General features: G+C 44.4%; 1 protein-coding gene across 4 annotated transcripts in view; it reads left to right on the forward strand.

Moving 5' to 3' along the window:
* The first annotated feature begins 909 nt into the window (after positions 1–909).
* Positions 910–14,874, forward strand: part of LOC137413119 (adhesion G protein-coupled receptor A2) — an 88,950-nt gene continuing 74,985 nt past the window's right edge. Inside the window, exons 1-2 of one of the 4 annotated variants that reach the window (XM_068098512.2) lie at positions 910–1,454; positions 12,841–12,912. In XM_068098512.2, the coding sequence (XP_067954613.2) occupies positions 1,261–1,454; positions 12,841–12,912 (266 nt within the window). In that variant the 5' untranslated portion in view covers positions 910–1,260. The remainder of the gene's footprint in view (positions 1,455–12,840; positions 12,913–14,874) is intronic. The other 3 variants (XM_068098519.2, XM_078769892.1, XM_078769891.1) reach the window with 3 other exon arrangements.

Below are 14,874 nucleotides of genomic sequence, written 5' to 3' on the forward strand. Positions count from 1 at the left end.
GGGTGCAAGTGCAAATCGTGCCACCAACCTCCTAGAAATCCTAACCCAACTGCAGGAACATATCCACGGACACAATCGGGTACCAGATATAAACAGGATCAGATGGCCGTTGACTCACTAGGAGCTCCTTCGCCCTTTGCCAGGTCTTGTTATTAATCCGACCAGGTGTCCATATCCATCCAGTACCCTCCTCACCAGAAAACGGGCTGGTGGAGGACACCCGACCATGAAACAGGTCAGTACAGGTTTACATGATACCTGCAGCAAGTCACAGATATGATCTTGCCTGACCAGGCAATAAGGTCACCAAGCAACAGCCCATCCATTAATGTATTTGGTGGTTCGTATGTAGCCAATGGCTCCATTATTGCTGGGAACACGACTGTACCACTGATACGGTGCCCGTTACTAGTAAGCTGGAACTCATTTTGCCGACCTCAGAAGGATGAAAGGCTGAGACAACCCACCCGGTGTTAATTCAACATCACGACAGGGGCTCAAACTCAAGACCCGAAGGTCTCAAGCCAGCCAAGTTGACCATTAAATTAACACCAAGCCTCCAATAATGTCTTTAAGAAGACAAGACTCGAATGTCATTGGAATCATAAATATTCCAGATTTGACCAGTACCGGTGCATGCGCACATGTACTATGCAGATCTGGTGAATGCATCAGAGGATGCAGAGGACCAAATTAGCTCGATATGCTTAACGCCCATATTCAGGGTATGTTACGTCATCGTACGGCACATGGTGACGGGTGTCCGATCGAGCGGCATCGATAAAAACATGTTCAATGGATTTCGATATTTTTAACCTTGTGTTTCAATGCACGTATTAATCACGCACGATGCACACACTTTGATTTATAAATTAATCCTATATACTAATTCACCCAAACGAATTAAGTGGATGGACGCAATAATGGCGGGCGAGTAAATGATCGGAATAGCAACTCTCATTTTTAATTAGAATCTTGTGTTTGTGTCGATTTTTTAATAGTTGCAGACTTCCATAACGTGATATTCTTACTTGAAAAATTCCTTCACGACATTATTGACAAAAAAAACCATTTTGGATGCGACGTCATGACGTCATGCCGTTGTGCGGTCATCGAGAGAGTACGCGGGTTTTGTTTGGTTGTTTGAGCAGTGAAGTTTCGAGATGGTGAGTTAGATCAACACTGAGCGTGTCGGACTGAGCCTTGAACATCGACAAGTTCGAGCATGTGTTCGACAAACAAAATCGGACAATAATCACCATGTACGTGCTCGTATGGCTCTGTTTGTCCGCGGCTTTGTCCGTGATCTCGTCCGTGGACGCGGCGCTGTCTGCCTGTCCTGCTTCTCGCTGCGTCTGCGGCTCGGACAGGACCGGCCTCAGGGTCTCCTGTTCGGACAAAGCCTTGGACAGCGTCCCGAATCCTGCGGATATTCCGACAGACACCGTCACTCTGTGAGTATCTTTACGCGTCTTTCTTTGTGTATAAGCAAGGAGATTTGCTGATGTAGACGAGCCTTGCACTTGCAGCTTTTGCTTGCTCAAATATAAAGTTCAACTTGTCAAAAAGTTTCAAAAAGGTTTTGCTGTTGCTATTCGGAGGCAATCATTCATTCTATTATTCATTCATCATTCATTCATTCTTGGTGCACAAGCACCACCAGCACCAAGTCCAAGTTCAGTCTTTTGCTTCACTTGCTGAAACTTTGATGAGACAGTCCAACGGGAATAGCCCCTCCCACTTATATTATGACCCCGCCCACTTTTCACTTTACTTTGCTCCACCCCACCCGTTTACATCCTCCATCACACCTATTGTAACCGAATAAACGGTAATAAAGTTTAACCTCATCCAGCAGATGAGTCCAAATATGTATTTGCAGCTATTAATTAACTGATATAATCAAGCACCATTTATTAGTTGGAGTTGCTTTCATTTGAAAAGATTAGCTAGAACTAGACAGACATGAAAACTCACCTTTCGATGAATCCTCACCTCGTGTCTTGAAGATTTGAGATATTCGTGCTCTCACCCTGCCACTCCGAAAGGATCGTTATACGAGCGCAGCTTTCTATTTCCATGGTCAGCTGTCGGAAGAGGTTCAATCATTGAACTTAAAGGTGTCACCTTAATTTATGACCTCTCCCAGTTCAACCACATCACAGAGCTGGCTTCCAAAGAAAGCCGTGGACTGGAAATCCTTTCTCATGCACACAAGCCGAAGATTGGGAATCCTTCCTCATCCCCACAAGCTGTAGACTGGGAATCCTTCCTCATTCCCACAAGCTGTAGACTGGGAATCCTTCCTCATTCCCACAAGCCGTAGACCGGGAATCCTTCCTCATTCCCACAAGCTGTAGACTGGGAATCCTTCCTCATTCCCACAAGCTGTAGACCGGGAATCCTTCCTCATTCCCACAAGCTGTAGACCAGGAATCCTTCCTCATTCCCACAAGCTGTAGACCGGGAATCCTTCCTCATTCGCGCAAGCCGTAGATTGGGAATCCTTCCTCATTCACTCAAGCCGTAGACTGGAAATCCTTCCTCGTTCACGTCGTACACTGGAAATCCTTCCTCGTTCACGTCGTAGACTGGAAATCGTTCCTCGTTCCTCGCCGTAGACTGGGAATCCTTCCTCATTCACGTAAGCCGTAGATGGGAATCCTTCCTCATTCACACAAGCCGCAGACTGGGAATCCTGCATTCCCACAAGCTGTAGACTGGGAACCCTTCCTTATTCACACCAGCTCTTGACTCTGAATCCTTCCTCATTCCCACAAGCCATAGACTGGGAATACTTCCTCAATCAATGTCATCACTTGAAAAGTCAGAATTGCTCAGCCTACAAGGCCTTTGTCTATAGCTCAATGGAGTAGTGCTTTCCACTATGGGCCCATGGGTTGGCATACCAGCAACGGAACGCATGCTCCAATCCTACTCAGCAATTCCAGAACGCACGCATTCTTCCAATAACCTCCTCCAGGTTAAACTCTCTAAGTCCAGGCTTTCTTTAGTCTTTTGTTCCACTTTTTTCCCGTTTGTGAAACTGATTATTTTCAACCTTACTTTTCCCTCCAGTACTTCAAGCAGGTGGTGCATTATCATCTCATGTCACCCCTCATCCTTACCTGAAATCTTTATTTCCCTCATTAACTCATATAACCACAACCTTCTTACTTCCAGGTTGCTGTATTTTCTCTCCCTCCTCCCCCACCCCCTTTCTCTCTTCTTCCTGATCGGCCATTCCCTCGCTAGTGTCCCAACTGTTATCCACTGCCCGGTTCATTGCTTTTTACCTCCGCCACCAAAGATAGACCGAGGTTATGTTTTCACCCCTGTCTGTCTGTGTATGTTTGTCTGTGAGCAGGATATCTCAAAAAGTTGTGGACAAACCTGGACGAAATTTGGTTGACAGTTTGGGTGTGTGACAAAGACCAAATTATTGCATTTTGGTGAAGATCTGGATCCGGATCCGAGAATTTATTTGAAAAATTTAAAGTGATTCTTCACCATTGAGTGATAGGCCAAAAACAATATGTAGCATGATATCTCAAAACGTTGTTGATGGATTCAGACAAAACTTGAGGACAGGTTGGGAGTGTGACAAGGAGAATTGATTCGATTTTGGAGAAGCTCCAGATGTGGATACAAGAATGTTTTAAAAATTCACAAGTGATTCTTCACCATTGAGGGATATGGGAAAAACGATATTTCGCAGGATATTTCAAAACATTGGGGACGAGTTGTGACAAAACTTGGTGGATGAGTTGGTTAGGTGATAAGAACAAGCCGATTAGATTTAGGTTCAGGTCCAGATCCAGATCCGGCCTATCAGTGGGATACAAACCGTAAACTATTCAGGCTTGTGGAGGTATGCGGTCTAACGAGTGCCGAGTGCCATTCTAGTTATTTATTTATTTTCATTTAAAATAGGACAGATGATTTTGGAACACTCTGTATATATTTTAGCCTCTGAATCTTGTCTTCCAATTTCTCCCCCTGATAGAGTGTAGAGGAAAAGCGAGAACAACAACAAGAACAACAACAGGCATTTTAAGGCCATTTTCCCTGCAAGAGCAGATTTAGCCTTGTGGGTCCCCATGACAATCTTCTCCATTTTGCCCTATTTTCTACATCTCCCCTTGTTAACCCCCTTGCCCGCATTTCTTCTTCCACCACCTTTAGTCAAGTCTTTCTCGGTCTTCCCCGTCCTCTACTTCCTTCTACATTCATTTCCATCACTCTTCTCAACCAGTCACTTTCATCCTTCCTCAACACATGACCAAACCATCTCAACTTGTTTCTCTTCACCCGATCGAATGCTTTATCCAGATCAACAATCCCAAGGAACAACTTCTTTCTCTTCTCCATGTACTTCTCCTGCAACTGCCTCACAATAAAGAGCGCATCTGTCGTTCCTCTTCCTGGCATAAATCCAAACTGCATTTCATCGCTCTTCACTTTCTTCCTTATCCTCTTCTCCAACACCCTTTTCAATACCTTCACTCCATGCTCCAATAACTTTATCGCTCGATACGAGCCACAGTCCAGAGGGTCACCTTTCCCCTTGTATAGAGGGACGAGGGTACTCAGTTCCCAATCCACTGGAATGTGGCCTTCTTTCACCACCAGATTGCAGATCTCTGTCATTCTCTTCACACCCCAACTTCCCGCTTCCTTCAACATCTCCCACAACTCCCGTCGGCCCTCCTGCTTTTCTACTCTTCATTGCTTTTATCGCTTCCTCAACTTTACTCTCAGTTATCTTCTCTGCCGATCCTAAAACTGGGTTACTCTCTATGTTGCCGTTCCATTCATTCTCTGCATTCAACAGCATTTCCATATATCTCTTCCATCTTCCTTTAATTCCATCTGGGTCCACAACGATTTGTCCCACTTTATCCTTCAAGCAACTCACCCCCATCACATCACACCTCTCTTTTGCTATCTGCTTTGCAATCCTGAATACCGCTCTCTGACCCTCTTCCGAATCCAAGCGTTCTCCGAACATTTTCCTACATGCCTCCTGCGCCTTTGCTACCTCTTTCTTTGCAGCCTTCTTGGCTGCCTTATAACTTTCATGCTCTGCACTCTTCTGCCCCCGTACCCTTCGCCTTCTGCCACTCCTTGAACTTCTTCCTCTTCTCGTCAATCCTCTTTCCAACTTCATCATCCCACCACCATGTTTCCGAGTGCCTCGGTGGTCCTTTAGTCCATCCACATACCTCACCAACGGCTCCCAACAGACTACCTTTCATTGACTTCCAACCACTTTCAAGCTCAACCACATCATCCTCTACCCTACTCAGCCTCTCTTTTAATGCCTCCCTCACTGTCGCCTCTTTCAACCTCCACACCTTGATTCTCGGTTGGTACTTCACCCGCCGAGCTCTTCTCGCACCTTTCACCCTTATGTCACAGACAACCAAGTGGTGCTGTAAAACAGCCTCCTTCCCCGGGATCACCTTTGTGTCCCAGAGGTGCCCCCTATCTCGCCTACGCACCATCAGGTAGTCAACGGATGTCGTCGACCCACCTGACGTGTATGTAGCAAGCTTATTATCCGCTTTCTGGAACTGAATATTACAAATCAACAAATCAGTGCCATCAACAAACTCCAAAATCCTTTCACCATCTCCATTCCTCACACCATATCCGTAACCCCCATTAACTCCCTCAAAACTGTCCAGACTCCTTCCCACATGTCCATTTAGGACTCCTCCTACGACAACAACTTCCTCATCTTTCACGTTTTCCATCAGCTTCTCTATTGCACAATATAACTTGTCCTTCTCTTCATCACTCCGACCGATCTGTGGAGCATATCCCGAGATGACGTTCACCAAGAGCTTTCCAATCATCATTTTCACCATCATCAACCTTTCACTTGGGAAAACTTGGGAGCCTCACTTTTTGACATAATTAGGGTATGCTGAATTCGATTAACCCGGTTCCCAGGCATAATTTCGAGGTTTTTTTTTTTTTTTTTTGGAGTTTTGAATAAACTGCTGGAGAACTTGGGCATTGGTGAACTCACAGAGGAGACGATCAAATCTGCAGAAGCGTTCGTCTGCAGAATATATAATGTGCACAGAACAACCTCTGTTGATTCAGCACGCCATATATTGTTCTCCAAGACTGGTAAACCAGAAGCAATGTCACCGACAAGTGATGCTCTTCATTTCCATTTGATGCGAGTACACTATCAAGCCATGGTATGGATAACTGCTCATTGTGCCATACCTGACCTTCCTGCACCTGTGGAAATGGGATGGAAACGTGGTGATTCAGGTCTAGAGCCTATGCTGATGTCACTGAGTCCAATCCCAGAAAGTTGCCTCGAGATGATTTGTTGTGCATGCCAGAAGCAATGCAAGACTCGACGCTGCAAATATCGCTATTCAGAGTTGAGGTGCACATCAATGTGTACCTGTCAGCAACAGAGTGATGATCAGACCCCTTGTATGAATTTGATTTAGTTTGGCAAAACAACATGTGTGACATTCCTGAATGTTTGTGCCTCATGGCCATGTATACTTAATTTTAGAATAAATGGTTGTATGAAACATTGTCTTATTAAAACCATTTCCTATTTTATTGTGTCCAATTTCAATATCAGTTTGAATGTCTTTCAATATGTCGCCAACCATAAGGCCAAGTAAAAAAAAAAAAAAGTTTCTCGTCCGGACTTTTTTGAAAAAAGGAGGAGGGATGCCCTTACTATTTACTATTTTCATTTTTTTTGCTATTTTTTCCAAGATGGCTGCCATGAATTGAATGACCACTGTGGCTGACTTAAAGACTCTATAGTTTGTCCAATGTAATGTGACACATGCCAGTGTTGATTGTTACCGAAAGGCCTGCAATTTCATTTCCAAATTAGCAAATAAATATATGTTTTAACATACGAGCATATGCTTACACACACACACGAATATCGTCATATTCCCTACTCAAATTTGTACCATTAAAAGTATGAAATGCAAGATTTTTACATGTAAATTGCACTTGCCCAGTGCACAACCGCTGCGAGAATTGACCCGTCTTTAGCACAAAGTGTCTGCGTTAAGCCTAGCATGTATTAACCAGGAAGTTCCGTTAGAGGGCGGGATCCATAATAGTTCAGATCATCAATGCACAATATACGATCAGCAAACGCCCGGAAACGGCAAGTTTTAGACCGAGTTTCTTCACAAAACGATTTTTTTTAAAACAAGTATATATAAAAAAAAAATAGTATTAAATAGTAAATAAAAGTAGGCGGCGACCAAAAAGGAAGCGGGCGGGGACGAGAAACATTTTTTTTTTTTAACTTGGCCTAATATAGACTAGACGGATTTATGAAAAAAGGCCATGTACAAGCTTCTAGGTGCATTTTGGGGTAAAAGTTGTAAAGTTAAAGTAAAAGAGCTGCATGTATATACATGATATTGTTGCGGAAATGGAGTACGGCTCTTCCCCTTAGCAAGAGGGGGGTTAATCCCCCTTTTATTTTCACTGGCCGTCTCCGCTCCTGAAGCTGCCCAGCTCCCTCCACGAGGCAGGTGAGCAACCTCGTTCGAGACCGCGGACAAGATGTTATTTTGCCGGGCGGATTAGCAGCCCGCGGCTCGACCCATTAGCAATACTAAACCCGATCCTAAACGTTGGCCAAATCGTGCCACAGGTATTCAATGGGGAAATCACAAAGACGAACGGATGTGAAGAAAATAATGCAGAGTAAGGAAGAACAGGAATTTATTACTAACTATTATTGTACAAAACCAAAGAAACCGAGGAGGAGGAAAGAAACGAAAATAATGACAGAAGGAGAAGACACAGTGCAATACTAGCTTATCTATTCAGGCTTACTTATACCCCAGGGACAAGACACACAAAACAAACACGTACACAAAAGGATGGAATGGCAGGAATGGGTGGAGGGATGAGAAGGTTCAGGTTCGTGCAAACGGCAGGGCTGGAGGTGACAGCTCTGACTACTCGCACTCTGGTTCACAGAACGGGCGACAGGGAGATCCGAAGACCGCGGCACATCGAGGTTCGCGTGCCTGCACTGGTTGTTCTTCAGAGTGCTGGTTGGTATCGCGAGCAGGGCGTGCCGATTCTCATTCGCTTTCCTCTCCAGAACTCACTCTCTCCTCAACTGAACTCTCTCAACTGGGCTCCGGTGGACTGCGGTGGGGGGCTCCACGCGACGGGTTATATAACCACGCCCATGGAACTTTCGCGAACCTCCTCGAACGCTCTCTCTCCGCCCTCTCAGGCCAAACCCCTCATCCTTGGTTGGTTGATCGGGGGCTGGCTCACTCCTCCTTCTCATGACGAGGTGGAGACACGCCTTTCTTCTCCGAGCTGACCGCGTGCGTAATGGAGTTTGGGGTGAAGAAAACCGCCCAATGCACTGGCACTTCGAAGAGATGATTGGGGGAAACTTGAAAAGGGAACTATCTTATGTCATTTGGTGCAATGCAGAGTCAACTAGTGGGAAACAGAGCCTTAAACTAACATAGAATAAGAAATAACTATTTAGAAGGGTATATGATTTTCTACGTGCATGCAAAGGATTAACTAAGGGGACGACCTTTGACCTTTACACACAAAACGGAGGTATTTACAAGAATTACTACATTTACACGGTGATATTTACAAACAGGATTCTCAAATCCGCAACAATATATAAATGCTTGTTCAAAGAAATTGTCCATAAATGGCAATTTGGCGGCCATTTTGTTTATGCTAATTCGAAGGTTAAAAACTCGAAATTCGGCTTGGGAACAGGTTTTATCGAATTCAGCATACCCTAATTATGTTAAAAAGTGACGTTCCCAACTTTTACCCAAAAATGCATGTAGAAGCTAAACATTTCATTTACATTTCTCAGATTAACTTAACATCCAACTTAAAATTCACATTTCTCAGAAATCCGTCTAGTCAAGGACGCAAATTCTCTCTGTATATGTATTGTATCGTGTCGTGCCCCCTCCAGGTGGGAAAGGGTATTACAAGTCTACACCTTTTGCAGTACAGACTTCCTGGCCCCACGTTTTACAGTGCAGTGAGGTGTTTTGAATTATAAGCATTAGGTATGTTTTTGCTTCATGCACGTAACCCAGGTTATTTATTTTATTTATTTTCGGGAGCGATTGAGGCAGCTGTATGTTGTCTATACACCACCCAAATAGATGTTATCTGTCAGAAGAACCTGTTTCCTGTTTCAAACAAGGTCGCCAGTAGGGTGGGTACTCTGCTAGTTTTAATAAATGGTTCAGTTATTATATATATATATATATATATATATATATATATATATATATATATATATATATATATATATATATATATATATATATATATATATATATATATATATATATATATATATATATATATATATATATATACAGTGGAACCTTGACTTACGAGTTTAATTCGTTCTGTGACCGAGCTCGTAACTCAATTTGCTCGTTTCTCAAATCAAATTTCCCCATTAAAATGCATTGAAATGCTATTAATCCGTTCCAGCCCGCCAAAAACCACACCAATTTTTTTTTAAATATGCAGTATATATAAAAATATCTCGCGCTTTATATTTCACCTGTATGCAGCATACAAGTTGGCAGGATGGCCTGGACTGGAGGTACGCACACTTGACTCTAAACTGTCCAGCCTGGGTTTGAATCCCGACCCAGCTATAACCTGTCATGTCGGTGTTTCACAGGCAGGGTGATTCATCAATGTGTGTACCGCTAAACTGGGCGCCCCGTTTGCGTCCCATTAGTTGTTGGATGTTAAGGATCTCACCGTGTCTTCCACAAAGAGAAGGCGAGCTATCGCCGGCACTCTGAACAAGTTGTGGCCTGGCATGCTCTTCTCCTCTGCCGTTATATACGTCCTCCTCGGCATCTTTTTCCAGAAGAGCCCTGTCTCGTCACAGTTGAAGATTTGCTGGGGGATGTATCGTTCGGCTTCTATCAGTTCGGCAAAAGTTATAATAAAATCTTCAGCTGCCTTCACATCTGCCTCACCAAGTCGACAACACGCACACCTCGCTCATGTTTTTTGACGATTGCGTGTTTTATATCCAAGCACATCATCCTCTTCTTCTTCTCAGTACTGCCCTTGGCACTCATTTACTTAGGACCCATGGTTAAAACTAAGAAATTTTCCAAAATAACCAACATGCGAAAACAAAACAGCAGCGATATACGGCAGATATGCTTGCACGGCAAGATAACCACGTGACCGGAACCCACCTGGTGGCGGCTGGCGTAAGCTCCAAAATAACCAACATGCGAAAACAAAACAGCAGCGATATACGGCAGATATGCTTGCACGGCAAGATAACCACGTGACCGGAACCCACCTGGTGGCGGCTGGCGTAAGCTCCAAAATAACCAACATGCGAAAACAAAACAGCAGCGATATACGGCAGATATGCTTGCACGGCAAGATAACCACGTGACCGGAACCCACCTGGTGGCGGCTGGCGTAAGCTCCAAAATAACCAACATGCGAAAACAAAACAGCAGCGATATACGGCAGATATGCTTGCACGGCAAGATAACCACGTGACCGGAACCCACCTGGTGGCGGGTGGCGTAAGCTCGTAACTCAGATCTCGGCTCGCATCTCAAAGCAATAAACCGCCCGAGCGACGGCTCGTATCTCGGAAAACTCGTAAGTTGGTGCACTCGTAAGTCAAGGTTCCACTGTATATATATATATATATATATATATATATATGTCATGGCCAAAAATATTGGCACCCTTGGACTTTTTTCAAAACATGCACCATTTCTTGCAGAAGATTGTTGAAATTAAAAAAATATTTTGGTATCCACATATGTATTTCTTTGGTTTGTAGTGGAACAAAACAAAAAAATCTGAAAAAAATACTAAATCTTAGCTTATTCCACACAGAAATCCTAAAATGGCCCGGACAATATTATTGGCACCTTTTAGAAGTTGTCAGAAATAATTAGATTTCAAGCAGGTGATTCTCCTTTACTCTGGAATTGAACTCACCTGTGGAGAGTTGCAGGTGCCTGCTATGTAAAAATCACTCATCAACCAGTTTGAATAGAGAAAAGGAGTCATTCTGCTGTTTTGTGTCACTGTGTGTACCGCAATGAGCATGGAGAAAAGAAAGAAAACCAGATAATTGTCTGAGGAGGTCAGACAAAATATTGTAGCCAAGCATGGACAAGTGTAGCATGCATGGACAAGCATGGACATGTAGCCAAGCCAAGCATGTAGCCATCAAGGCTACAAGTCCATCTCCAGAGACCTTGATGTTATTCTTGTGTCCACCATACGCAATGTTATCAGGAAGTTTAAGGCCCATGGCACTGTAGCCAACTTCCCAGGACGTGGTAGAAAGAGAAAACTTGATCAAATGTTTCAGCGAAGGATTGTTTGAATGGTGGAGAAAGCACCTCAATCAACTGCCAAACAGATTCAAGCTGACCTTCAGACACAAGGTATGACAGTTTCAACTCGCATCATCCATCACCAACTCGATGAAAGGGGTTCTATAGTAGGAGACCCAGGAGGACGCAACTGCTGAGAAAGCCGACTGGAGTTTTCCAAAACACACATGAACAAGCCAAAATCAATCTGGGAGAATGTCCTGTGGACAGACAAGACCAAATTAGAGCTTTTTGAAAAGCACATCATCTCTATGTTTACAGAACACAAAATGAAGCCTTCAAAGAAAAGAACACCTTCCCTACAGGCAAGCATGGAGGAGGTTCAGTGACGTTTTGGGGTTGCTGTGCTGCCTCTGGCACTGGGTGCCTTGATTGTGAGCATGGCATCATGAAATCAGGAGATTTACCAAGGCATTTTGGAGCGCAATGTTCAACCCAGTGTCAGAAAGCTGGGTCTCCGTCGAAGGTCATGGGTCTTGCAGCAGGACAATGACCCCAAACACACTTCAAAAAGCACCAGGGAATGGTTCAAGACTAAACGCTGGACTGTTCTGAAGTGGCCAGCAATGAGTCCAGATCTAAATCCCATTGAACACCTGTGGCGAGATCTGAAAACAGCAGTTGGGAGAAGGCACCCTTCAAATCTGGAAGAACTGGAGCAGTTTGCATAAGAAGAATGGGCCAAACTACCAGTAGAGATGTGTAGAAAGCTCATTCATGTCTATGGGAAGTGCTTGACTGCAGTTATTTTGTCTAAAGGCTGTGCTACCAAATATTAAGTCTCGGGTGTCATTAACTTTGTCAATGTCATTGCTTTTTATTTTCTGATTTAAAAGGATATATTAAGTTCTGAATCAAAAACAAAAGTTCTGTAATATTAACAGTGAAATAAAGAATTGTGGAGACCAAATAATTTTGTCAATTTCAATTTATTTTAGAGAAAGTTGTTATTCGAAAACTTATTTGAAAAAAGTGCAAGAGTGCCAATATTTTGGCAACGACTGTATATGTATATCTATGGTGTAGTCTCGTCATACGTGGTGCACCAATTATATGAATGGTCATGAATGATGTTCATCGGAGCCTCCATTGTCAAAAATGAGAGAGTGCAATACTGTATGGGTTGACTCAGCCAGTCATCCTTCCGAGGTCGGGAAAATGAGTACCAGCTTGCTGGGATGAATGAGACATTCGAGGATCCTGCGTCGGAGTGGCGCCCCGTCCAGGATTGTGCCCAATAGCCTAGAAACTGTTTCGGCAGCTCTATACATCATCCTGATGCAAAAAGGAGTGGTCATCATCATCATCGTCATCATCATCATCGTACTATTGTACTGTATATATTCCAAACTGAAAAGCTGTTTATTTTCTCATTGAATGATTATTTTAATAATCCCTCCCTATTGCACAGGTTACTTTACAGCAACCACATTTCTCACCTGACCAACAACTCCTTCCATCGCTTTTCCAGACTCATTCTCCTGTGAGTAAATGCTGTTTGTATTCACCAGAGTGTATTGCATTTTGGTCCGTTTTTCTGTTTGTCTGTCTGTCTGTCTGTACACAATGTGCTTACTTCAACTGAGTACCTTTATAAAAGTATGTGCTATTAGAACATGCATATGTCTATAAAGTACGGAACATGACTATGTCTATAAAATACACACCAGCACCCAATATTCACCACAAAAACCAAGTCCTAACCCATGAACTTTCTTCGACCGTGGCTCATTGCAACTGGAAATGCAAACGCAAAAGTTGCCCTGCTGGTTGGGATTAGGCCTTGGGCCTAGCTTTTTATACTGAACTAGCTGAATGCACCCGGCGTTGCCCGGGTTCTTTTTGAATGAATTTAATCTTCTGTACATAGGTCTGACGCGAGCCCAGTATCAGTTAGTGCTCAACGATTCCTTGTTCTTTCTTCTGTCGGGCCCCGTGAGAGAGAATTTTGAAAGCATGTGTTGCAATCAGTCAGATACTTCAAGAGAGTTTTGAAAGAAGAAGAAGGAGATTTATTGCGAAATGGGCCCAGCCCGGCCGAGGCGGCCTCCACCGGCCTCACCACCTAGCCTATAACCTTCCCGGGACCTGTCCCAACATTTTTTGTTTCAGAGGTTTCCTCCTATCTTTCACCGCTCAGGAGATTAGCACGTGCAGACAAACAAACAAACAAACACAAACGTTCTTTTATATATATATATACTAGCCGAAAGCACCCGGCGTTGCCCGGGTTCTTTTTGAATGAATTTACTACTACAATTCAGCTTTTACTCACGGCCGTAGAAGATTGACTACTATAATTCAGCTCGGCTTTTAATTGCGAAATGGGCCCAGCCCGGCCGAGGCGGCCTCGACCGGCCTCGCCACCTAGCCTATAACCTTGCTGGGGCCCGTCCCAACATTTTTTGTATTAGAGGTTTCCTCCTATCTTTCACCGTTCATGAGATTAGCGCATGCAGACAAATAAACAAACAAACAAACAAAAACTTTATTGGATATATAATGTATATATTGTTACGGACGCGGTTTAGATGTTATTTTGACCGAGCGGTGGTGTATTACCGCGACCTAACAGTTATTCCCCGACTAGACCCCGATTCCACCCAGACGTTGACCAAATCGCGCTATGCTAAATCAATGATGGAAAGGACACAACGACTGGGATAGATGAAACGACGCAAGGGGTACAGTTCTCAAGACCTCCGGAGGAGGATATAATTACAGTGGTGGAGAAAAGGGGTAGATTACAAGGTAGTGAGGTAAAGACACAGAAGAGATAGGCACTTAATTACAGTCTTATCTTATCCCAGACAGACCACAGACAAACGGAACAAGGCTGACTTACACAGGGATTGATGGCAGGGAAGGACAGGTAGTTCGATAGCACAAGGTGCACCTTGGCTCGGGGACAGGATCAAGCACGGTCCAAGAGATGCAGGGAGGCCTCACAGCGCTCGGAGGGTACGTCTTGCTTGCTCCAAGCTCAGCGCGCATCTGACGTCACCTCCCTCTTCCTGCGCATGCTCAGCGGGGAGTGACACGCCCTCGGCTGGTTGGCTCCGCCCCCCTGGGGCCGGTCCGCCGCTTCCATTGGGTGCGGGGGTTACCGGGCTCCGCCCTTGACGAGGAGCTGACAGGGAGCCCCTATTTGGTAACCCCGTCGAGCACATGTTCGATGGCGGCTCGTTGGGAAGGCCTCATGCCCTACCAACCAAGCCGGAGTGAGGACGCGCACTCCCTGTGCACGCCGCCGCCGTTGCTGTTGTTGTTGTTGTTGCTGAACCGTGAGGAAGAGCTGCGGGGAGGTATTGGGAGGTCCTAAACTTCCTAACGGTGCCATACAATCACATTCTGGTGCAACGAAGGGTCAGAATTAATGGAAACGAGTCCTTAACTGACATAGATTAAGAATAACTAGCAAGATGTCCTATAGTTGTCTTACATG

This window comes from Myxine glutinosa, chromosome 1 (assembly GCF_964187855.1).
Source record: "Myxine glutinosa chromosome 1, kmMyxGlut1.1, whole genome shotgun sequence".
Classification (NCBI taxonomy): Eukaryota; Metazoa; Chordata; class Myxini; order Myxiniformes; family Myxinidae; genus Myxine; species Myxine glutinosa.